The sequence below is a fragment of the Myxocyprinus asiaticus genome, chromosome 46 (assembly GCF_019703515.2).
Source record: "Myxocyprinus asiaticus isolate MX2 ecotype Aquarium Trade chromosome 46, UBuf_Myxa_2, whole genome shotgun sequence".
NCBI lineage: Eukaryota > Metazoa > Chordata > Actinopteri > Cypriniformes > Catostomidae > Myxocyprinus > Myxocyprinus asiaticus.
This window is the reverse complement of record NC_059389.1, coordinates 5545001-5568133: the sequence shown is the minus strand read 5'-3', so window position 1 is coordinate 5568133 and position 23133 is coordinate 5545001. Positions and strand designations below refer to the sequence as shown.

General features: G+C 38.5%; 2 protein-coding genes across 5 annotated transcripts in view; one reads left to right on the top strand and one right to left on the bottom strand.

Moving 5' to 3' along the window:
- The first annotated feature begins 1228 nt into the window (after positions 1-1228).
- On the top strand, positions 1229-16684 carry LOC127435610 (cytoplasmic polyadenylation element-binding protein 1-like). The gene is made up of 11 exons (XM_051689201.1): positions 1229-1301; positions 3054-3251; positions 4367-4581; positions 5460-5700; positions 6107-6220; positions 6325-6414; positions 10942-11078; positions 11162-11360; positions 12008-12102; positions 12204-12284; positions 14266-16684. Exons 1-11 carry the CDS (start codon positions 1277-1279, stop codon positions 14374-14376), a joined length of 1506 nt encoding a protein of 501 aa, XP_051545161.1. The 5' UTR covers positions 1229-1276; the 3' UTR covers positions 14377-16684.
- Positions 15480-23133, bottom strand: part of LOC127435611 (synaptic vesicle glycoprotein 2B-like) — an 11078-nt gene continuing 3424 nt past the window's right edge. For 3 of the 4 annotated variants that reach the window (XM_051689204.1, XM_051689203.1, XM_051689202.1), the window contains 10 exons: positions 21367-21529; positions 21151-21272; positions 20868-21031; positions 19901-19981; positions 19728-19823; positions 19518-19606; positions 18009-18136; positions 17774-17869; positions 17495-17654; positions 15484-17152 (listed from right to left, as the gene is read on the bottom strand). In XM_051689204.1, the coding sequence (XP_051545164.1) occupies positions 16969-17152; positions 17495-17654; positions 17774-17869; positions 18009-18136; positions 19518-19606; positions 19728-19823; positions 19901-19981; positions 20868-21031; positions 21151-21272; positions 21367-21529 (1283 nt within the window). In that variant the 3' untranslated portion in view covers positions 15484-16968. Of the gene's footprint in view, positions 17153-17494; positions 17655-17773; positions 17870-18008; positions 18137-19517; positions 19607-19727; positions 19824-19900; positions 19982-20867; positions 21032-21150; positions 21273-21366; positions 21530-23133 lie in introns of all 4 variants that reach the window. The other variant, XM_051689205.1, reaches the window with a different exon arrangement.

Below are 23133 nucleotides of genomic sequence, written 5' to 3'. Positions count from 1 at the left end.
AGAAAACAGAAAATACTGTTATGTTGATGTATATCTGGTTTACTCAACGTAGTCTCATGACAACTTGTAAAACTTCTCATATGAAAAGGAATGGCCTTTATGCTGCCTTCATGTGCTATGGGAATGATCTTACTTCCCACTTCTGAAGTTGTAATTATGAGCACGTCACGTTCAAGTGCTTTGTTGTCAATAACATGGAGGATGTCAGGTTCATTCATGCATATTTCTTGGGGAACTCTAATTTTGACACTGTAACACATGCTAGCCAAGTGGCTGATGATGATGGAATTTTGGTCAAATACATGTTATTTATTCTGTGTAAAAATGTACAATAAGCATCAAATAGTTCCTAAAATATACGTAAATCAATATGACTAAAACAGGAAGAAATAATGTGGTAGCTGCATTTAGAAAAATAAATAAAGCCATCATTCACTATTGGATCTGTACTCTCCTCCATGTTGAATGTTTATGTCTTCTCCCAACTCAGAAACTCAAAATTATCTCAGAGTTTTCCAGCCGTAATTACAAATTGAGGGGCCGTTCAAGTGCAATTTTCGAGTAGGAAACTCGTATTTACAATAATTCCATGAAGGCATGCTTTGTTATGAGACCGGGATTGAGTTTATGAGGGGCCAATTTGGACGAAACCATTGAAAACCTTGCACATTAACATACTACATTTACATACACATGAAACACAATGAACATTAACCAAGATTAAGAAATGCTGTAAGAGTATTGTTCATTGTTAGCTCATGTTAACTAATGTTAGTTAGTAAAACCAACCAAACAATTTAGAGCTTGCCTGTTCAAAAGATAAAAGTTTGACATTTTTGTGTTGAACACTATGGGGAGTACATGGGTGTGTTTGGTACAGCCTGTGTTTGGCAGACAGAGACAGATTGTGTGTGTGTGTGTGTGTGTGTGTGTGTGTGTGTGTGTGTGTGTGTGTGTGTTTGTGTGTGTGTTAGTCAAATGAGCTAAATCACAGTGATTATTGGAGCCCTGCCCACTTCCGTCTGTCTGTGCTGAGTCAGGCCACAAAAGGGAGACTCACCAGAGAGAAAGAGAGGATCAGTACATTGGTACCCTGACATGTGATTCAAAGTGCAAACTCACCCACCCACAGAAACAGAGAGAGAGTGAGAGAATCTATGCAGGGATGGGGAGCGGTTCTGGTAGTGAGTATGGCTTTAGCACTAGCAGTAGTGTGTGAGGTTTCAGTGGTGTGGTCACATGATTAACAGGTCAGTGATGAACACACAAAGGTACGATGACCTCAACTGGAACAACGTCAGGTTGGTACCGCAAACGTGTGTGTGTGTGTGTGTGACTCAGGTTGATTTCAGTGGAAGTCTGTTTGTCTATCTATCTATCTTATCTATCTTCTACAGTGGCAAGAAAAAGTATGTGAGTGTGACGAGGAGGAGGGCGGGGCCGGGCCGTGACTACCTTTGTTACATTGGCCTCCATCCTGGGTTTCGGCACCAATGAAACAAAGGTTAACAGTTAATATAGTATTTAATTGAAACAAAAAGACACAAACACACACATGGCAGCTGCATGTGGCTCTCTCTCTCCCAAACTGCCATGTTCCGCTGCACTTATCCCTCTCCTCGGCTGATTAGCCCAATTGGGGGCCGGGAGTGCATAGTCACGGCCCGGCCCCACCCTCCTCCTCGTCACAGTGATCTCTTTGGAATCTGTTTTTCTGCATTAGTTGGTAATAAAATGTGATCTCATCTTTATCGAAGTCACACTTCACAAGTATAGACAAACATGATGGTGCTTAAGCTAACAACACACAAACAATTATAATCTTTCCTGTCTTTATTGAACACATCCTATTAAACATATCACAGTGCTGTGGAAAATGTATGTGAACACTTAGATATAATAACTGGTCTATCCTACTTTGGCAGCAATAACTAAGCGTTTCCAGTAGCTGCGGATTAGACCCACACAACATTCAGAAGGAATTTGGGACTATTCTTACAGAACTGCTTCAGCTCAGCCATATTCTTAGGATGTCTGGTGTGAACGGCTCTCTTGAGGTCATTCCACAGCATCTTCATTAAGGTCTAGGCTCTGATTGGGCCACTCCAAAAGTTGGATTTTCTTTTTTTTAAGCCATTCTGTAGTGGATTTACTTGGATGTTAAGGGTCATTGTCCTGCTGCAACACCCAACTTCTACTGAGCCTCAGCTTGCACACAGTCACCCTGACATTATTCTGTTGGATATCGTGATAAACTTGGTAATTAATTTTTCCCTCGATGATGAGAAATGGCCCAGGCCCTGAAGCAACAAAGCAGCCCCAAATCACGATGCTCCCTCCACCATACTTCACCGTTGGGATGATGTTTTCATGTTGGTATGCGGTGGCCTTTTTACACCATAAGTAGTGCTGCATGTTCTTCACAAACAATTCAACCTTAGTTTCATCAGTCCACAAAACATTTTCCCAGTAGCGTTGTGGAGTTTCAAGGTGTTTGGCAAAATTCAGGCATGCAGAAATGTTTTGTTGAAAAGCAGCAGCTTCCTTTGTAGTGTCCTGCCATGGACACCATGCCTATTTAATGTTTTCTGTATAGTAGACTCATGAACAGAGATGTTAACCTGTTCCAATAATCAATCAATCTATCTATCTATCTGTCTGTCTATCTGTCTGTCTGTCTGTCTGTCTGTATATAGTTTTATAATTCTCTCATTCTGTATATCTCAATTCAATTCCACTCAGTTTATTCCAGTTTAGCTTTATTGCAATGACAGTTGGCATATTCTGCAGTTTTAGATAACATATACAGTTGTAGCATTGCAAGGTTTTTAAATAAGATATAATAATATTAATAAAAAACAAGAAGTAATAATGAAAAGGAAAACAGAAAACACTTAATTTTTAATGATGACATAAGAAAATAAAGAACATAAGCACAATAAAACAAACTAATAAATAGGATGAATTATCTGTTTCTTGCACTATGGATACTGTATTTTAGCGTCTCTCTCTCTCTCTCTCTCTCTCTCTCTCTCTCTCTTTCTCTCTCATAGATGGTTCTGGCACAGGCTGTTCTCCGTGGGTTAGCAGAATGCTGTTTGCTCCAGAGCAGCAGGACTCTCCGTCTGGTGTGCCCAGTGTGGAAGAACTCAGTCTGGGCCTGCTGTCTCTGAGCCTCCCCTGCTGGAACCAGCAGCCCTGGATCCGCCCGGAACCCCAGCAGCCACCCAAGACCTGCTCGCAGACACCCAGTGAGTCAACCTACTCTGTGTGTGTGTATCTGTAAAAGGGATTTTATGCTGAATGTGAATTTGATAGGATGTTGAATTGTTGTATGGCTATCCCTCTGTTAGTTCAAGCTAGTTTTAAGCACTTTGTTAGTGTAGGTCAGGTTTTTCCTGCGCAGCCAACAGTCCCCAAGATGAAAATGGCCTAGTAAACATACTAAATAACGCCTTAAAGGGACAGAAAGAATGGCATACAGTTTCAGAACAATGTGAGGATGAGTAAATGATGACAAATTTTCAGTGTTGGGTGAACTTTCCCTTTAATGAAAATGCAATAATGTTTCTGTAAGGCTTATGTTTAGGGCTAGGGGGTAGGTCAATGGAAAGTCCCAACCATGATAGAAAACAAACGTGTGTGTGTTGATAGATTGTTCTGGAAGGTTTAATCTTTAGTGATGCCTCATATCTCTATTTCTCACTCATGACTAATCACTTTTAAACCAGTCACAGAGAACAGAACACTGCCTTCATCCATATTAGCTTGCATTTCATTTTGACTTTCCCTTTTAGCTTCCCTAGCTTACATTACAAGCGTAAATGTGCGTATGTGTGTCCAACAGTGTTTTAAATCAAAGCCATGGTGACACTTAAGGTTTGTTTTGACCCAAATTCAGTTATCGAAGAACATAACACACACACACGCACACACTAACATAGTCATGCTGAGCTTCTCTTTTTTGCTGTATCATCCAGCACTTTCAGCATTTTTACAGGAATAAAGATAAACAAGTGCTTTATAGTTCACTTGAATATCAGCTGGTTTACTTCCTATTGCATTGTCAGTGGTTTAAACTCAACATGAAGTTATAAAATACCATCTTTATTTTCTTAATACATGTTCCTGGTCTTATTGTGAACAAATAATTGGTGAATGTTATTTTAAGAAAAAGTCTCAAAAATCAAAGTCTCGCCCTACAATTCTAATGAATTCTTGTTAAATATCCCATTGTACTCAGAAATATGTAACATTGTGGAAGTAAAATGGCTGTGAATGTCATTTCATGTTGACTTTAACAATATTCAGTTAACATAGAGACACCATTCACGTCCATAATATTCATTCAAGTTCTCTCCTGCAGTGTTTAATCTCTTGGGTGCTCCACAAAGCAGCGATCTGGGTCAGAATCAGGGTTTCCAGGCTCAGGAGTCTGCAGGTGGGCGTGACCCTCTGGAGTGTTTCTCAAGCCTCAATCATGTAATACCAACACCAGAACCTCACTCTCTCCTGCACTCTGGATCCAACAGTCCCGTCAACTCTGAGACCAGCGGAATCTCATCTGGATCTGACCATCTGGTGAGTGACATGGTTCAGGTCACAAACCCATACATTTTACCTTTATTCATTTGGCAGATGCTTTTATCCAATAATATATAATACATCATAAGCGATTCATCTTAAGGAGACAATAGTATGAAAAGTGCTGCATTATAAAGTTTTAATTACATCAGAATAATATTATTCAAGACAGACTAGAGTGCAACAAAAATTATATATATATATATATATATATATATATATATATATATATATATATATATATATACATACTCGGCCTCTGTCTTGCATATCCAGACATTTTACTATCAACTTGAGCTTTCAGAATGAATGCGTTAAAGCAGACTAGAGTGCAACAAAAATTGCAAAAGGGTGGAACCTTTTCGACGTGTCCGCCGGGAGTAATTCCACTGACACACACTTCACAACACACACAACAACAGCAATTTGCTAACTGGGCCAATTTACAAGCTTGTAAACTTGTAAACATGCTGTATCTTTGTTCACCGGTGGACTGATTAAAACCTGTGCATCCTGACTCTGAAATTGCGTAAAGCCAGCCAATCAGATTGAAACTTGCAATTTTAGTCAGCTGTAGTAATATTTGTGCGCCAAATGCATCTGATGCTCTTTTAAATGCCTTTGTGCGCACCGTCTGAGGATGATAAAAGTCTTCAGCATACAGCAATTGTCAGAAGCAGATATTGTACAGACCAAAACTGCCTCTGGATAGGTATACTGTATATTATATAGTGTGCACTACACAGACATATATACATATATAGTATTCTGTATATAGTTTATAGTATACAGTACTGGAATATAGTATGCGATATATAGTATATGGTTTACAGTATATAGTGAAGTTGTGTTGTCTCTTTGTGTGTCTCCCTCAGATCTCTCTCAGAGTTTCTCCCCCGTTACCCCTGCTGTTGCCCAGACTGCCAGCAGAGGGTTTAAAACTGGGCACAGATACCAGTCTGCCCACCCTCACCCCCAATCTCAGTGCTCAGCCTGAGGGGTTGTTGGCTGGGTGCTGGTCAACAGGGCCCATCTGGCCCGGTTGGGACGCTTTGGGTTTGAACAAACCCTCCTTCTGCATCGAGAGAGAGGTGAAGCTTCATAAACAAGCTGCAGGTATGGTGATATAAGCCACCTACACATTATACAGGAAAGAGATTAAGACTTCACAGCATTACTCTTAGGGGGCATACACAGCCATACTTTTGACTATGAAGTTGTGGTGGTTACAATCAACAAGGACGTAACTGACATCTCTCTCTGTATATAAGTCTTTATATTTACTAAAAGCAGAGAAAAATTAACATAAAATATGAAATAATGAAAACTTGTGTGAAAGTTATTTTAGGCGTTATTATTATTATTAATCACATTTTAAATTATTTTTGATATATTAAATTTGTTACATTTACAGTTAGTTACAAGAGTGTCATCAAGCCTTACCTGAGCTTATATTTGTACAGTAGTAATGTGTCTTCTACATAAATATTTCATTGATTTTATTATTGATTGTCTGTTACAGCGGTTAATGAAGCCACCTACACCTGGGAAGGACGACTTCCTCCCCGACACTACAAAAACCAAGTTTACTCCTGTAAAGTGTTTTTGGGAGGTGTGCCGTGGGACATCACAGAGGGTGAGCTGACAAACACGCATCTGAGCTATAGATTATTATTCTGTATTATTTCTTTGGACACAGACAAGCTGTGAAAGACAATCTTTTCTTTCTTTTTTCCATAGCGAGTCTGTTGAACACTTTCAGTGTTTTTGGTCCACTGAAAGTCGAGTGGCCTGGAAAAGACGATAGATATCCACGCTGTCCTCCGCAAGGTAACATTAATATTAATAACTAATTAATATTGATATCAAGAGTTTCATTACTAATATTAATAATGTTAAAATGACTAATAATTAGGAAAGCACTATATGAAAAGTCTTGGCCAATGCCAATTAAAAAACAAAACATACCGATTCCACAGAAATGTCAACCACATCATGGAAAAATTTATAGTGGAAAAAAGTTTAAACCAAAGGAACAAAACAGCCTTGTATATTTTGTATTATAGTAGTATAATTATACTGTGTAACAATTTTCTTTTTTGTTATTTCCTAATTGCTTATGGCTCAAATGTATAGAAAATGGCTATTATTCCCCACAAACTTTTGTGACCAGGACAGTGATATTTTGAAATGTACCTATTTTCCAGAACATTCCAGATAGATTCAGTGCTGAGTAAACATGGAGTAAGTTCTAGAACTTACTAGAACTTTCCAGTAATATAAATAGTAGTATAAATACAGGGGCCTTAAGCCCACCAGTTCAGTTTAGTTCCAGCTGCCTAAGTGAATACATATCAAGACCTTGCTGGATGCCTTGAAGTATGATGAGTATGGCTGGGAGGTCATAGGAGACTTCAAAATGGTGGCATTCCTGATGGGTCTCCAAGGCGGTTTTACCAAGTTTCCCTGCTATCTTTGCCTTTGGGACAGCAGGGACACCAAGGCGCACTACCACAGGCAGGACTGGCCACAGCGGATCGAGTTCTCTGTGGGGAGGAACAACGTCAAGTGTGAGCCGCTGGTGGACCCCCGGAAGGTGCTGATGCCACCACTGCACATCAAATTGGGCCTTATGAAACAATTTGTCAGAGCTCTAGATAAGGAGTCGGCAGCCTTCAAGTACCTTCAAGACTTCTTCCCTAAGCTGTCTGAGGCAAAGGTCAAAGCCTGTGTCTTCGTCGGACCACAGTTAAAGAAGATCCTGGAATGCAGTGAATTCCCCAGGAAGCTCACTAGTAAGGAGAAAGCGGCTTGGAACAGCTTTGTCGCAGTGGTTCGGGGCTTCCTGGGCAATCAAAAGGCCGAAAACTATGTGGAGCTTGTTGAGACTCTGGTGAAGAACTACAGCACAATGGGCTGTAGGATGTCCCTCAGAGTCCATATCCTTGATGCTCATCTTGATAAATTCAAGGAGAACAGGGAGCGTACTCGGAGGAGCAAGGCGAGCACTTCCACCAGGATATACTGGACTTTGAACGCCGCTACCAAGGACAGTATAACGAGAACAAGAAGGGAGACTACATTTGGGGGCTGATTCGTGAAAGTGATTTAAAGTATAATCATAAATTTCGAAAAACTACTCACTTCTAAATCTTTTGTAGTCATTTTTGTATTACTTTAGTATAAATACATGCTAATTTGGAATCATATATTGTTTTTTTCTGACTTTATGTGAATGAAAAGACACAAATTCGCCCGTTTTCTCATTGGAAATAGGTACATTTCAAAATATCACTGTCCTGGTCACAAATGCAAAGTTTGTGGGGAATAATAGCCATTTTCTATACTTTTGAGGCATAAGCAATTAAGAAATAATAATGCCGCACATACCGCTAGAGGGCGCCGCTATCTCATACAGCACTGACTGAAGTGCTGAATGCATACTATGTTTTAAAATGCAGCCTTTTAAGGCCATATTGCGATTTCAATCTTAATTCAATCAATCATGCAGCATTAATGAATCATACCGATGACTTTTGAGACAAAGTCTGCTGGTTTCAAAGTGTTTTGCATGGTTGCTCTCATCATGTAGCCTATAGGCAGTGCTGGGCAGTAACGGATTACATGTAATCTGAATTACGTAATCAGATTATAAAAAATCAAGTACTTGTAATTGGATTAAATTACATTTTAAAATACTTATAATCTGACTACAGTTACTTTTTTATAGATTACATGATTAGATATAAACAAGGCAACGGCAATAAATTGTTGATAATTTATTTATCATTTTCATATCAATATCATCATATTCTTACTCCGAAACAGTCTCACAGATAAACATTTTGAGCATGTGCTCCTTTTACGTTACAACCGTAAAATATGCTACTCAGCTAAGGAATAGGTGATGGACTATTATTAAGTAGTAAGGGTAAAAAATGTGTCAGAGTTTTGAGCTGTTAGCTTTGACCTAGCAATTGCTGTTGATTTCAGGTTCATTACTGTTTGTTCATGTAATGTTTCTATTGTTTTGTGCACTAAAAATGAACTAGATATATATATATATTTTTCAATTATTATTTTTTACTACCTCACCAATGGTGTGCAGCTCACACATTGAACTTAATTGCTTCAGAGGATCTAGCGGATGCCATCTCTAACGGTCCTGACTTAGTGGAACTTTGCTTTTTTTAAATATTCTGCTCTTTTAGAATATTCTCACTGTTCAAAAGATAATATCTTGCTTCTCAGCTTTGGAATAGGCGATGGACTATGAGTAAGCAGTAAGGGTTAAAAGTGTTTCAGTGTTTTTAGATGAAAGCTTTGATCTAGGCAATGTCGTTGCTGTTGATTTTATGGTCATTAATGTTCTTAATGCTGCTATTGTTTTGTGCACTTAAATGAACTTGTTGTCTTAGTGTTTTGAATTATAAAGTTTGGCCATGCACTGTCATTGCTGTTAGATTTAATGTTTATTTCACTCTTGTAATGTAATGTAATGTATTTCACTTTTTAAGTGTATCTTTTATGTAATCTGTGAGATTACATTACTGATTGCATTTTTTGTCATGTAATTTGTAATCAGTACCTGATTACAATTCACAAGTAATTCGCTCAGCACTGCATTTACTAGGTAAGTGCCTTTTCCACAACTGTCATGTCCGCTTTTGAAATTTGAGAAAGGTGAGAATGAGAAATAATAATAATTCAATATTACATGCTCTTAGGAGTGCTAACCCTTCTAGATATTGTGGCTATTATTATTTCTGGATTGTGCGTTTAAATTCACAGAGTTTTTACAAAGTGTGTTACTAATTAATTATAAATAAACCATCGGTTTTTCATATCTGCGTTTTCATTCTTATAACCAAGATGCCAGTGGTTTTAATTTGGTCAATAATTGGCCGATAAATATCGTCAGCCGATACATCGGTGCATATTCAGGATGCCTGATGTATCAGCTGAAGCCAGAATACTTCAGGTTCAATATACAGTAAGTTAAGCTTAATCGACAGCATTTGTGGCATAATGTTGATTTCCACAAACATTAATTCCCTCTTTAAAAAAGCAAAAATATGGGTTACAGTGAGGCACTTGCAATGGAAGTAAATGGGGAAAAGTTTAAATTCTCACCGTTTCAAAAGTATAGCGACAAGGCATAAACTATATGTGTTAACATGATTATCATTAGTGTGATAAAATAGCTTGCTAACTTTTTCTGTGTAAAGTTATATCCAATTTACAATTTTGTTGCTATGACGATGTAACATTGTAAACCCTAAAACAACGATTTAAACAACTTTACTGTTCAAATAATACACAAGTTTTTACAGTAGAATTAAAGGGCTTTTGCTTCACATTTCTTCTAAAATTGGCTCCTTTCACTTCCGTTGTAAGTGCCTGATTGTAACCTCGATTTTTGCTTTTTTCTGATTTTCTCCCCAATTTGGAATGCCCAATTCCCAATGCGTTCTAAGTCCTCGTGGTGGCGTAGCGACTCGCCTCAATCCGGGTGGCAGAGGACGAATCTCAGTTGCCTCCGCGTCTGAAACCGTCAACCCGCACATCTTATCACGTGGCTTGAGTGTGTTACCATGGAGACATAGCGCGCGTGGAGTCTTCACGCTATTCTCCGCGGCATCCACGCACAACTCACCATGCACCCCACCGAGAGCGAACCACATTATAGTGACCACGAGGAGGTTACCCCATGTGACTGTACCCTCCCTAGCAACCGGGCCAATTTGGTTGCTTAGGAGACCTGGCTAGAGTCACTCAGCACACCCTGGATTCGAACTCGTGACTCCAGGTGTGGTAGTCAGCGTCTTTACTCGCTGAGCTACCCAGGCCCCAATTTTGCTTTTTTTAAAGAAAAGGAGGGACAAGTCGAAGTAATTTTTGTGGTAATCAACATAATTACCAGAATAATTGGCAGAATATATCAACAACAATCTAAAAACACCTCGTCCTTAATATGCACGTCACGAAATACTGCGAAAAGCAACAAAAATACAGCAAATAAGAACATATTTGATGTTTTATTTTACAGCTTTGAAGAGCAGAATTTTCAACCAGTGAGATTTCAATGTGGGTGCGGCTATCCAGTGCAACATGTCAAAAATAGAAGTCATACTACGCTTTGAATATCTTGTTACACGACACTTGTCGTGGTGGATTAGGAAAAAAACTCGTGGAAGAGATTATCTGGCACTTTGATTTGTGCCAACAAATTCTGACACCTGGTCTCATAGCATTTTAATTATCATTGAGGACATAAAATTATTCTGCTGGAAAGTCATTTGTCGCTGCTTTATAGCATCAGTCTTTAGTTTGCTTACTGTGTGTGTGTTTGTGTAGGTTACGTGTATCTGCTGTTTGATTGTGAGAAGTCCGTAAAGATTCTCCTGCAGGCTTGTATTCAACACCGTCTGCAGTCTGACGATTATCTGGAATTCTACTACAAACTTTCCAGCAGAAGAATTCACAACAAAGATGTGAGAACAACATGCAACACACACCTTTACTAACCACTGACCTCTGATCCCTGACCTCACCTCTATCATTTCCTGTGTTTCAGGTGCAGGTTATACCGTGGGTGATCTCAGACAGTAATTTCGTCCGTTGTCCCGCCCAGCGCCTCTGCCACAATAAGACTGTGTTTGTGGGCGCGCTGCATGGCATGCTAAATGCTGAGGCTCTGGCACACATCATGGACGAGCTCTTTGGAGGGGTTGTTTATGCAGGAATCGACACAGACAAGCACAAATATCCTATAGGTCTGTTCATGCAACTCTTAAAACTCAATATTATTATGCTTTAGCTCATCCAGGATCTGCCTTTGCAGTAATTTGCTTCTTATCTAAAGGGTAGGACTTTTTTTGGTAAACACTGGGACCTCTTCCTCATCATCTGCACCCATATCATGTGGTGTTCCGCAGGGATCCATTTTAGGACCTCTTTTGTTTTCCCTTTATATGCTTCCTCTGAGCTCCATCTTTTAAAAATATATAGTTTCGTATCGTTGACTAGATGATAGTCACTTGCTTGACAATCTTTTAACATGCCTATCTGAAATCAAGAGTTGGATGGCCAATAATTTCCTTTAATTGAACGAAAATAAAATACTCTCATGCCTCCATTACTGCCTTTAGAAATCAATTAGGTGTTAACACGAACATTGTGTACATCTTGTGGCTATATTTTTGAAACAGTGAGTATTTTAACATTTACAGATCGGCCCCATTCACTTCTGTTGTAAGTGCCTCACTGTAACCCAGATTTGTGCTTTTTTTAAAGAAAAGGAGGGATGAGTCTAAATTAATTTTTGTAGTAATCCACATTATGCCACAAATGCTGTTGATTGAGCTTAACTTGTATTGAACCCAGAATATTCCTTTAAGTGGAGTTTTTCCTTCTAATGTAGGTTCTGGCAGAGTGACCTTCAGAAGCCAGAGGAGCTACTTGAAAGCTGTGACTGCTGCATTTGTGCAGATAAAAACCTGCAAGTTTACCAAGAAGGTACTGAAGAGTAGAAACTACTGTATATAAACCAGAAACATAAGATAATTACAGCCCTGTGTATTACCTCACTCAACTGCTTCTGTGTCTACCTTCTGTAGGTCCAGATTGACCCATATTTGGAGGACTCTGTGTGCCAAATATGTAACAGTCAGCCCGGCCCATTCTTCTGTAGGGCTCAGGTATTAACCAAATGCTGTGGAGCATCATATTCAGATTTATGGCTTATTTAATCCACCTGAAAAGAATAGTATACCCAAAAATTAAATGCTGTTCCAAACTCATATGAGATGTTTTAATAAATATTATCCCTCATGCCACCAATATCTTGGTGTACTTTTGGGTCCTTTTTTTAAGCTTTAAAGTGAATCACTATCAACTTCCATTCTGTTGAAAAGAATGGAAGTTGATAGTGATTCACTTTAAAGCTTAAAAAAAGGACCCAAAAGTACACCAAGATTTTCACTTAAAGGGGTCATGGCATGAGGGATAAAATTTTCCTTGGTATTTTGACATAAAAGAGGTCATTCTACTATAAAAACACACTGTGAATTTCAGAACTCAACACTTAATACCAATGCAACAAAAGCATTTATTGAAACCAAGCTGCAAAAATGCCTCGTACTCTACTTCCTGAAGAGGAGAAGCCATTCTTTGTCATTCATCTACTCTGTCTCTGCCTTTCTCATCTGTATTATTTTTAATTGTTGGTGTATGTAAACATCCACTAGATGGATGTCTTTGACCATTTTAATGCGATTCCAGTGATATGTATGTATCTATTTACTGTGCTTTGGACTATGTATGAGTGTTTTTTTGGCTTATATCAGCGTGGATTGCTCACGTACCAGTCATAATACGATTCAAGCTTTGCAAAGGAACTTTCATTGAAAGATGTGGCAGTTAAAAACACTTGGACCCGATCGCAAAAGCATAAGTAAACTGTTTCATTCATGAACATTTCAAATGTTTTCAAAACATTTCATAACTGTTTATGGTAATGAGTGTTAACAGTTGTGCTTGAGATAAATAATATATTCGTATACAATGTGTTGGATGTGCATTGTGTAAACCCTGAAATGTAGTTTTTTTTTTTCTTTATTTTTTTATCCCCTTTTCTCCCCAATTTGGAATGCCCAATTACCACTACTTAGAAGGTCCTTGTGGTGGCGCGGTTACTCAACTCAATCCGGGTGGCGGAGGACAAGTCTCAGTTGCCTCCACTTCTGAGACCGTCAATCCGCACATCTTATCACGTGGCTCGCTGTGCATGACGCCGCGGAGACTCAAAGCTTGTGGAGGCTCATGCTACTCTCCGCGATCCACGCACAACTTACCACGTGCCCCATTGAAAGCGAGAACCACTAATCGTGACCGCGAGGAGGTTAGCCCATGTGACTCTACCCTCCCTAGCAACCGGGCCAATTTGGTTGCTTAGGAGACCTGGCTGGAGTCACTCAGCACACCCTGGATTCGAACTCGCGACTCCTGGGGTGGTAGTCAGCGTCAATACTTGCTAAGTTACCCAGGTCCCCCCTCTGAAATGTAGATTTATAAAATTGTGGAGCTTGTTCATGCTCTTCTGAGTTTCAAATATGGCTGTATTTAAGGGGTTGCATGATGTTTGCCAATCATAACAGTGGGTGTTTATGTTGAAGTTTTAAGGAGGCGCTTAGTCTAAAACCAAACGTTTTAGACAGAGGGCCAAAGACAGGGTGGAAAATGATCATATTTACGTTATGACAAATACCATCATATTTACATTTTGGTGCAAAAAAAAAAAAAAAAAAATATATATATATATATATATATATACTAACATTATCAGTGGACCTCTGGGAAGATAAAACTACATAAAAATTTTTTTTCATGACCCCTTTTAAAATTATTTAAATTTCAGGTTGTGTCTCACCAAAATCTTAGTATGCTTTCAGAAGACTTGCAATGTGATGCATGAGTTGCATGGACTACTTTTATGATACTTTTGGGTCCTTTTTTAAGCTTTAAACTGAGTTGTAATCAACTACTATTGTTTTAAAAAGACAGACCGGGATATTCGTTAAAATTTTTCATTTTGTGCTTTGCAGAAGATGCAAGTCAGATGGCTTTGGAACAACATGATGGTAAATTTCCAATTAACCCTTTAAACTCTTTCTTTTTCAGGCCTGTTTTAAATACTACTGTCGGTCCTGCTGGCATTGGCGGCACTCTTTGGATGTGTTGAGCAGTCATCAACCTCTCATGAGGAACCAGAAGGGCTTGAATCCCAAATAAAGCAACAGAGTCATCCCAAGCTACTGTTTCTCCAGGGAGCAGCCATGGGCAAGAGAGTGTGGACTGAGCTGACTGTTTTGGGGAAGTATTTTAGCACGAGTCTGAAAAGGGAAGTCTTATTTGGGCAAGTTATTGCATTTATTGCACTTCTCACGTTCTCGTTCATTAATGCTCTATGCACACCAAAGGGTTAATTGATGATGACCCATTTGCACAGTTAGAGGTGGCCAGGAGATTAATTGCCACCTGATTTTAAGAGTTTAAGTGTTTTGCATGCATAGAATATTAGTTTATCTTGCTGGTCTGATCCTCTGATGCAGGCAAATGCTAGTCGGTGCCTTCATTTGTTACCAGCTTTTCCAGTCCTTTTATTTGATTTAATTTCATTTGGCTGGTCTGCTGGTGATTTTAGAGAGTTCTGTTATGTTGACATTTTAAGGCAGTTTTACCTGCTTTTCTGCCTGCTAGTTTAGGGTCATGCCATGGAAATATGAACCGATAGACTTACAGATTTTTTAAAGTTTTGCTGTCCCAAGTGTGTTCTCCTGTGGGGCCATTTTTGAATTTTATTTAGCTTTTTTAACACTATTAAATGGTTGAGGAGCACCTTGGTTTGCAAAATGTTTGGATGATGCTGTTGCTTATCAACCTACACGCCATCAACCATCAAATCGAATACACGTTAACAACTCTGGAACGCACTTTAACCGCTGAGAATGTGCTGTACATAGTTTTAATCAAATTATTGCACTTTATTTTTAATGTATCACTGTTGCCAGTGGTTTTAATTAGTTTGAGCAGAATGGGGTTAAATCTTTCCCGGTTACATAGAAGTTTTGAGATGTGTTTTCTGTTAAATGTAGAACTAAACTCTCCTAATTTTAGTTTAATAAATCCATCAAGCAGCATATAGCTCAGTTTCCCTAGTTTCTCGCTGAAGCTGTGCCAAAGAGCATCTTTTTCTTCCTTGTTGCCTTTTGCAGCTGCTTTTTAGAAATTAAATGTCTCTACCTCATTGCTATGCAAGTGTTGCCATGGTTACTTACAAATGTAGATGATGTTCAGATAGGACAAAATAAAGTTGTTAAAGCATTGCACCATTGGATGTTCTGTTTATTTAAATAGAAACAAATATGAAATGTATAGCCATTGTAAAAAAGCAAGAATTTTATACATGAACACAAAAATTACACAATCAACAAAATGTTAAAGAGTTCAATACAAGCTCAATCGACAGCATTTGTGGCATAATTTTGATTACCACAAAAATAATTTTAACACATCCCTCCTTTTCTTTAAAAAAAAGAAGCAAAAATCGAGGTTACAGTGAGGCACTTACATGGATGTGAATGGGGCCAATTTTTGGAGGGTTTAAAAGCTTATAATTTGATTCACTTCCATTAATTCTTCTGTTAAAACTTGTGTATTATTTGAGCTTTAATCATAATTTTTGCAGGATTACAGAGCAGGGGTCGACCGATAACCGATTAATCGGCCGATAGTTTTTAAAATCAATACATAGAATGTTACAACATTTTCTTAGTCGGCACAGACATAGAGCCCAGAGTCCAAAATTAATAAAATCTCAGATGTATTTTTCAATCAAAATCCCAATAATAATCAAAAATAAAAGATGATAGGGTGCAGAACGTGGGACATTTAACACTAAAGAAGCCTAAAACACACAAGGGACTCTTATTTTGAAATGACATAGACTTGGCTCCGTTACAATGGTCTATATTTAATATTTAACAAATTAAGCTTTTTATAGCCTATATATTATTATTATTCACAATATGAAGTTGGAGACACAATGTATGTTCTGATGAGGGATGTTTCTATATAGTCACATTTTTCTTTGCATGCCTTCGCTTCAATTTAATAAACGTAATTTTCAGAGGAACACGGAGGAATAAAAAAAAAAACAAAATAATATATTGGCAACTATTGGCATAGATTTTTGCCGATAACCGATAGTTCCAAAAAAGCAACTCTCTGCACCGATTAATCGGTAAAACCGATATATCGGTCTACCTCTATTACAGGGTTTACAGCGTTACATAGGTTGTAAAATTGGATACAATTTTAAAGAATAAGTTAGCAAGCGATTTTATCACACTAAAATCATGTTAGCACACATATTGTTTACGTCTTGTGGCTATACTATTGAAACAGTGAGGATTTTAACATTTATGGATTGGCCCCATTCACTTCAATTGTAAGTGCCTCACTGCTACCCAGTTTTTTTTTTTTTTTTTTTTTTTTTTTTTTAAATGGAGGGGCTAGTCAAAATTGTTTTTTGTGGTAATCAATATTATGCCACAAATGCTGTCGATTGTGCTTAAATTGAATTGAACCTGGAATATTCCTTTAAATTGATCCCTTGCGTATTAGTTTATTAAATATTTTGGCTATTTTAATAATGCTTTCAGTGCAGTTATCTCAGCTCTGTTGAAAAAAGTTGACCATATTTGAATCAGATTCTGTGTAGGTTTATTGTTAAGGCGAAACTGCAAACAAAGCTCTTTGGTTTGGTATTTTGGTCCCAGAATCACATGGTTTTACTTGGCTGATGCTAACTGCATGTGTGTATCATGCAAGTTCAGTTTGTTTAGTTTGTGGCAGACGTAAAGCCGCCAGTCCTCCCGCCAGCAGGAGTGCAGAGACCAGCAGCAGAGGTACAGCACAGTTAGAGTCCACCAGCTGCCCAAAAACTACATTTCCCATGATTGCTGCCACACGGCCCACTCCAGTGAAAAATCCCAGAGCCGAGGAGCTAGAAAAGAAAGAAAAAAACAGACTTAAAACAATTGTATTTAAATGTCAGATTTTCAGGGGATAGTTCACTCAAAACTTTTGCACTCGAAAATTTTGTCCACTTATAATGTGTCAAAGCACCAAATCAAACAATTATTTCGTTTTACATGACCATTTTGCACCCTCTGTGATCATTAGAATCACTGTTTTTGTTGCTGTACCTTTAAGACTTCTATTTGTAAATCAACTCTTATGACTCACTGTTTACATTTGAAGTGAGTAACAATATTACATTATTATAAACGAATTATATAAATTATAATATTTTGATGTGAATCATTAGAGAATTGCGTGTTTTTACCGTAGTTGTGTTGGATAGAGTTCCGTCCCCACCACGTCCAGAGCGTTCCAGGAGATGACAGAGACGCCACTGAACACACAGGACACGAGCAGACTCTGGGATTTAGTCTTAACCACATAGATGACAAACACACTCACGCTGGACACCATCAGACTGACAGCTGCCAATCAAAATGCACATACATCAGGATATGTCAGAAATCACAATCAAAACATAAAATACTCTCAATCTCTAGATTTCTCTCATATACGAACAAAAATAAAAGCATTCTGTACTAACAAAGCAGGATTTTCCCTCCAATCTTGTCCATGACCAAGATCGTAAAGATGTTTCCTGGCAAGTTTGAGGCTGCAGTTACGAAACCCTCCATGTAGACTTTAAAAAACACAAATAAGACAATTATCTCATGTATTTTAGCTTTTACCAATGAGAATTAATGATGATAAATCTTGTCTTGTTTTATTTAGTTTCGTCTAGATTTGACTCGTTTAGCCTGGTTATAATGTCATCATACCAGCAGTTTTGACAGGGTAGCAGCTGTCATTCTCTGAGCTTTGGATGCTAGATGTGTTGGCACATGGAGACCCTCCATCTTCTGCTCTCTTAAACAACTCCGGAAACCACATCCATAACCCATAATACCTGAACAGAGAGGTTCAAATCATTTACAGTGACAAGAAAAAGTATGTGAACCCTTTGGATTTACCTGCGAATTTATTGTGTATAAATTTGTCTTAAAATCTGGTTTGATCTTCATCCAAGTTACAATAATGAACAAACACAATCTGTTTTAACTAATAACACTCAAATCATTGTATTGTTCTTGTATATATTGAATACATCATTCAAACATTCACAGTGTGGGTTGGAAAAAGTATGTGAACCCCTAGGCTAATGACATCAACAAAAGATAGAGTCAGGAGTTGGCAAACCTGGCATCCAATTAATAAAACGAGATTGGAGGTGTGGGTTAGAGCTACTTTGATTTATAAAAAGCAGTTTTCTATTCACAAGAAGCATCAGCTGATGTGGACCATGCCTCGCTAAAAAATAAAAAAAGAGATCTCAGAAGACCTACGATCAAGAATTGTTGCTTTGCATAAAGCTAGAAAGGGTTACAAAGTTATCTCGAAGAGCTTAGATATTCATCTGTCCACAGTTAGACAAATTGTCTATAAATGGAGATGATTTTGTACTATGGCTACTCTCCCTAGAAGTGGCCGTCAAGCCAAGATGACTCAAAGGGCACACCGCAGAATGCTCAATGAGGTAAAAACAGAACCCTAGAGTGACAGCTTAAGACTTGAAGGAATCATTGGAACTGGTTAACATCTCTGTTCATGAGTCTACTATACGGAAAACATTAAACAGGCATGGTGTCCATAGCAGGACACCACGATGGAAGTCTCTGCATTCCAACAAAAACATTGCTGCACGCCTGAAATTTGCCGAAGACCACTTATTCTGATTAACATTTTTTATTGATTCCAACACATGAAACAGAAAAGCAAAACATAAATATGCACAGAATCAACTTTTAACCCCCATTTTTTATAATATATATATATATATATATATATATAAAAATAAAATAATAATAATAATCACACATATTCAAACTACAAATCCCTCTCCACTGCCCCTCCCCGAGAGCCCTCCAAAAAGGTTAGATAGCTGCCCTACTTCATATCAAACACCCTCAGGTTGCCCAGCCTTCTATCTGACATCTCTGCAAATGCTGCCACCCTGCCCATCTCCGTGCACCACTCCCGAAATGGGGTCGCACCAGCCAACTTCCATCCCCTCAGAATGATCCGTCTACCGATCATGACACTGGTCAGGACCCACAAAGACCACTTAAGATATTGGTAAATATACCAGATGTACTCTTGTCGATTTTATATAAAAAAAATTCAATGACATATAAAGAGGACAGTCGTATGGAGTTATGAGAAAGTGTCCCATATTTACCCATGTTTAAAAACAAAAAAACAAAAAAAAACAATATCACTTATTTTCATACCCAAATGAAATGCAGTAGAATATTATCAGCAGAACAACACTTCTGGAAGCCAGTGGTCCAACGAACAGCTGCTTAATGGGAGATAATGCCTGAAAAACACCCAGCAAAGCCATTAAGAGGTGAGTAATGCTGTATACTTATACAGAATATTCCAAAAAACTAAATTCAAAACAAACAGACAAACAAAGGTTAAAGGTCAGGGGTCATTACCCGTTTGAAAAGGCCACTGAAACGTTCAGATCTTGAGCCTGTACTGGGTCTGACCTTCTCCTCTTCATTTTTAGGTCTGATCACAAGTCCTTGTGCCTGTTGAGACACAAACTTATCACAAACTGATATATCATGATAATGTCGAACAGTGGGAAGGTTGGTCTCGTACGTACAGGAAATGGTTTAACGACACCTCTGTTGTTCAGTCTAAACATCCTCTGGAACACAGACAGAGCCTCTTTCTCATGCCCAGCCTGTGCAAAAAACAATTATTATTTTATCAAACCTGATAAACATTCAATATTAATAATAAGTTTGTTATTGTTAATGAGCAACATAATCTCTTAAAGACCTTAGAATAGACACTATATCTAATTGGACAAACAAAAGCATGACTATGAGGAATGGAAGTACAGTCCTAAACGTCATACTGTTTTGTCTGTTTAACGATCGACACAACACATACGCAAGAGTACCACATATTCAGCCTCATAAATGATGAGATGAAATCTCTGTGTAAATTATCTTTAAAACCATTCTTAGGTCAACTGTTGCATTGAAATGAATGTATCAATTAGAGCTGTCGATTTAACGTTAATTTAGTGCGATTAATTTTTTAAAATAACGGGTTAAAAAAAAATAACGCAATTTAATCATGCCTCCGCAACCCTGTGCGTAAATTTGTATTTTAAAGTAAAATTTTATTAGTAAAAGTCAGTATTTTCCTACCATAGAAGCAATTCAAGCTTGAAGTATTATGAGCCGCATCAGCAGGGGGCAGTCAGCACGCGAAACAAACCTCAGAATGCTCATACTGGACAAACGCATTCTTGATGTCGCAGAGATCTCAATACTAAACTACTTTAACTTGACACAGCGTCCTAGAAACGCAGTGTTTATGATTCTGAATACCAGATGCTACAAAAGCGTCCAGCGCAGAGGGAACGCAAGAATGCGTCCTGTGAGAGTAGGACAGATTGACAAACTTAATTCGTTCTTTAAGAATGGTTGAAATAACAATTTACCCAATTAAACGACTGTACCTCCATTCTTCACAGCCTCGTTCTGAACTTTTAAGAATTTTGGTTCAATTGTGACAACATTTGTTCATTCTGATTGCTGTGTTCCAGGTGTCTGTACCTCCATAAGGAACTTGGGGCTCTCTGGCATGAATAGTTTGAAGATCAGTGCTGATGAGAGACTGGGGACGGAGCAGAGGACCACGAAAAGACGCCAACTTTGGAAATCCAACCAGCCCAAATGAGTGTTAAGGTATGTCCTGGGGATGACCAACCAAGCCACACCTGGAAAAAAAAGACATTCAAAATGTCCTCTGATAAAGTAACGTTCAGTGCCTACATATATGAAGAGTGATTTTAAATCCATTGATCTCCACTCTCAGCTAAATGGATGATGGTTTTACCTGCTGCCAAAATATTTCCAGCCATCCAGAAGGTGGCGAGAGCGCTGATCATAGCTCCTCTCCGCATTCGTGGCTGGAACTCGGAAAAATACGAGAAGATCACAGGAATGGATCCACCAACTCTGAGAAAGAGACAAGAGTAAAATGTGTTGACATTCTGCCTAACTACAATATGTTACTGTGTATGTAAAAACTCTTCTGTCATTTTGTTGTTACCCGAATCCACTGAAGAACCGCAGAAGCAAAAAGAGCCAGAAACTCGGGGCCAAACTCGCCACGGCCCCAAATGTGCCGTTCACTGCAAGAGACACGACCAGAACGCTGCGTCTCCCTCTGCGATCGGCCAGATACCCCCAAAAGTAACCGCCCACCATCATACCTGTCAGAGGAAAAAAACAGATGTTCCATTTCCCTTGATAGTGCACATCAATCTGCATGCAGTACATTGCAAAAATGTTCCCTTGCAGATGTTACAAAAATGTTGCTGTTTTTATTACATTTATCAGATCTTAGAACTGCGTAAAACAGAATGCAAAGCTTTCCAAATGATATGCAGTCTTGCCAATGTACATGTGCTTACAGGGTTATTTTAAATAGTGAATTGACACGTTAGCCATTTTTTTTCTTTTACCCTTTTTCACCCAATTTGGAATGCCCAATTCCTTATGCACTTTTAAGTCCTCGTGGTTGTGTGGTGATTCGCCTCTGTCTGGGTGGTGGAGGATGAATCCCAGTTGCCTCTGCGTCTGAGACCGTCAACCCGCGCAACTTATCGTGTGACTTGTTGAGCGCATTGCCACGGAGACATAGCGTGTATGGAGGCTTCACACCATCCACCGCAGCATCCACGCTCAACTCACCATGCGCCCCACTGAGAATGAACCACATTATAGCGACCACGAGGAAGTTGCCCCACGTGACTCTACCCTCCCTAGCAACTGGGCCAATTTGGTTGCTTGGGAGGCCTGGCTGGAGTCACTCAGCACACCCTGGGATTCGAACTAGCGAGCTAGCTAACTCCAGGGGTGGTAGCCAGTGTCTTTACCACTGAGCTACCCAGGCCCCCAACCCCTGCTGTTTTAATGCCGCATTTCTGGTTCGTTTGGGATCAAAAAATCTGCAAACAGCGAGCATGACTCTGCAGTTTTCAACCAAATAGGGAACAAACTGCCGTTACGTGACATTTTGACCCAATTTAACTGCTTATTTCATAAAAATGAGAAGTAAATGCATAACGCTCCATGTTTGACCAGCAGTTTATTTGTATTTAGAGCAAAACCATCCAGACAGATATTTAGATTTCTTCCTATTACCCACATTTTGTTTACTGTTGATTTTTTTCCTCACTGTAAACATTAAAAAGTTAGCAGAACTTAAAAATTTGAGTCAATCAATTTTTTTCAATTAATAATCTCCCAAGTTTAAGTTAATAGAACTTTCAGATTTTTATTTTATACTACACAAGCATGTTAATTGCTTTTAACTTGAAATATTGAGTAAACTAACTACACCGAAAAAGGGAAAGCAGCTCTATTGAAAATACTAAACCAGTACATTTTAATAAACTTAATACATTTATGTTTGAGTTTAGAACATAATTATATTGTGTAAAGTCCAAGTGATATTCAACACAGTAATCAAAATGTGATATGATCACACTGAAATGTTCAAATGGATTCAAACTTCTAACAGATGCTGTTCACTCAACATGATTTTTACTGCTTGCTCAATTAACTTATTTAAAATGAGCTAATGCAACACAATTCTTTAGCATTTGATATCAACTTAATTCAATTGTGTACAATCCATCTATGTTCACTTAATCCAGTTGTGTTGGGACTATGTGAATAATATCTGTTGCATCAATGTATGCTGAAAACGGGCAGGGGGATATCCAGTTCCTAGCATGCTTTGCAAATTTTGAAATTAAATATTATTTTAATGCAGTGGTTCTCAACCCTGTTCCTGGAACCCCCAACACTA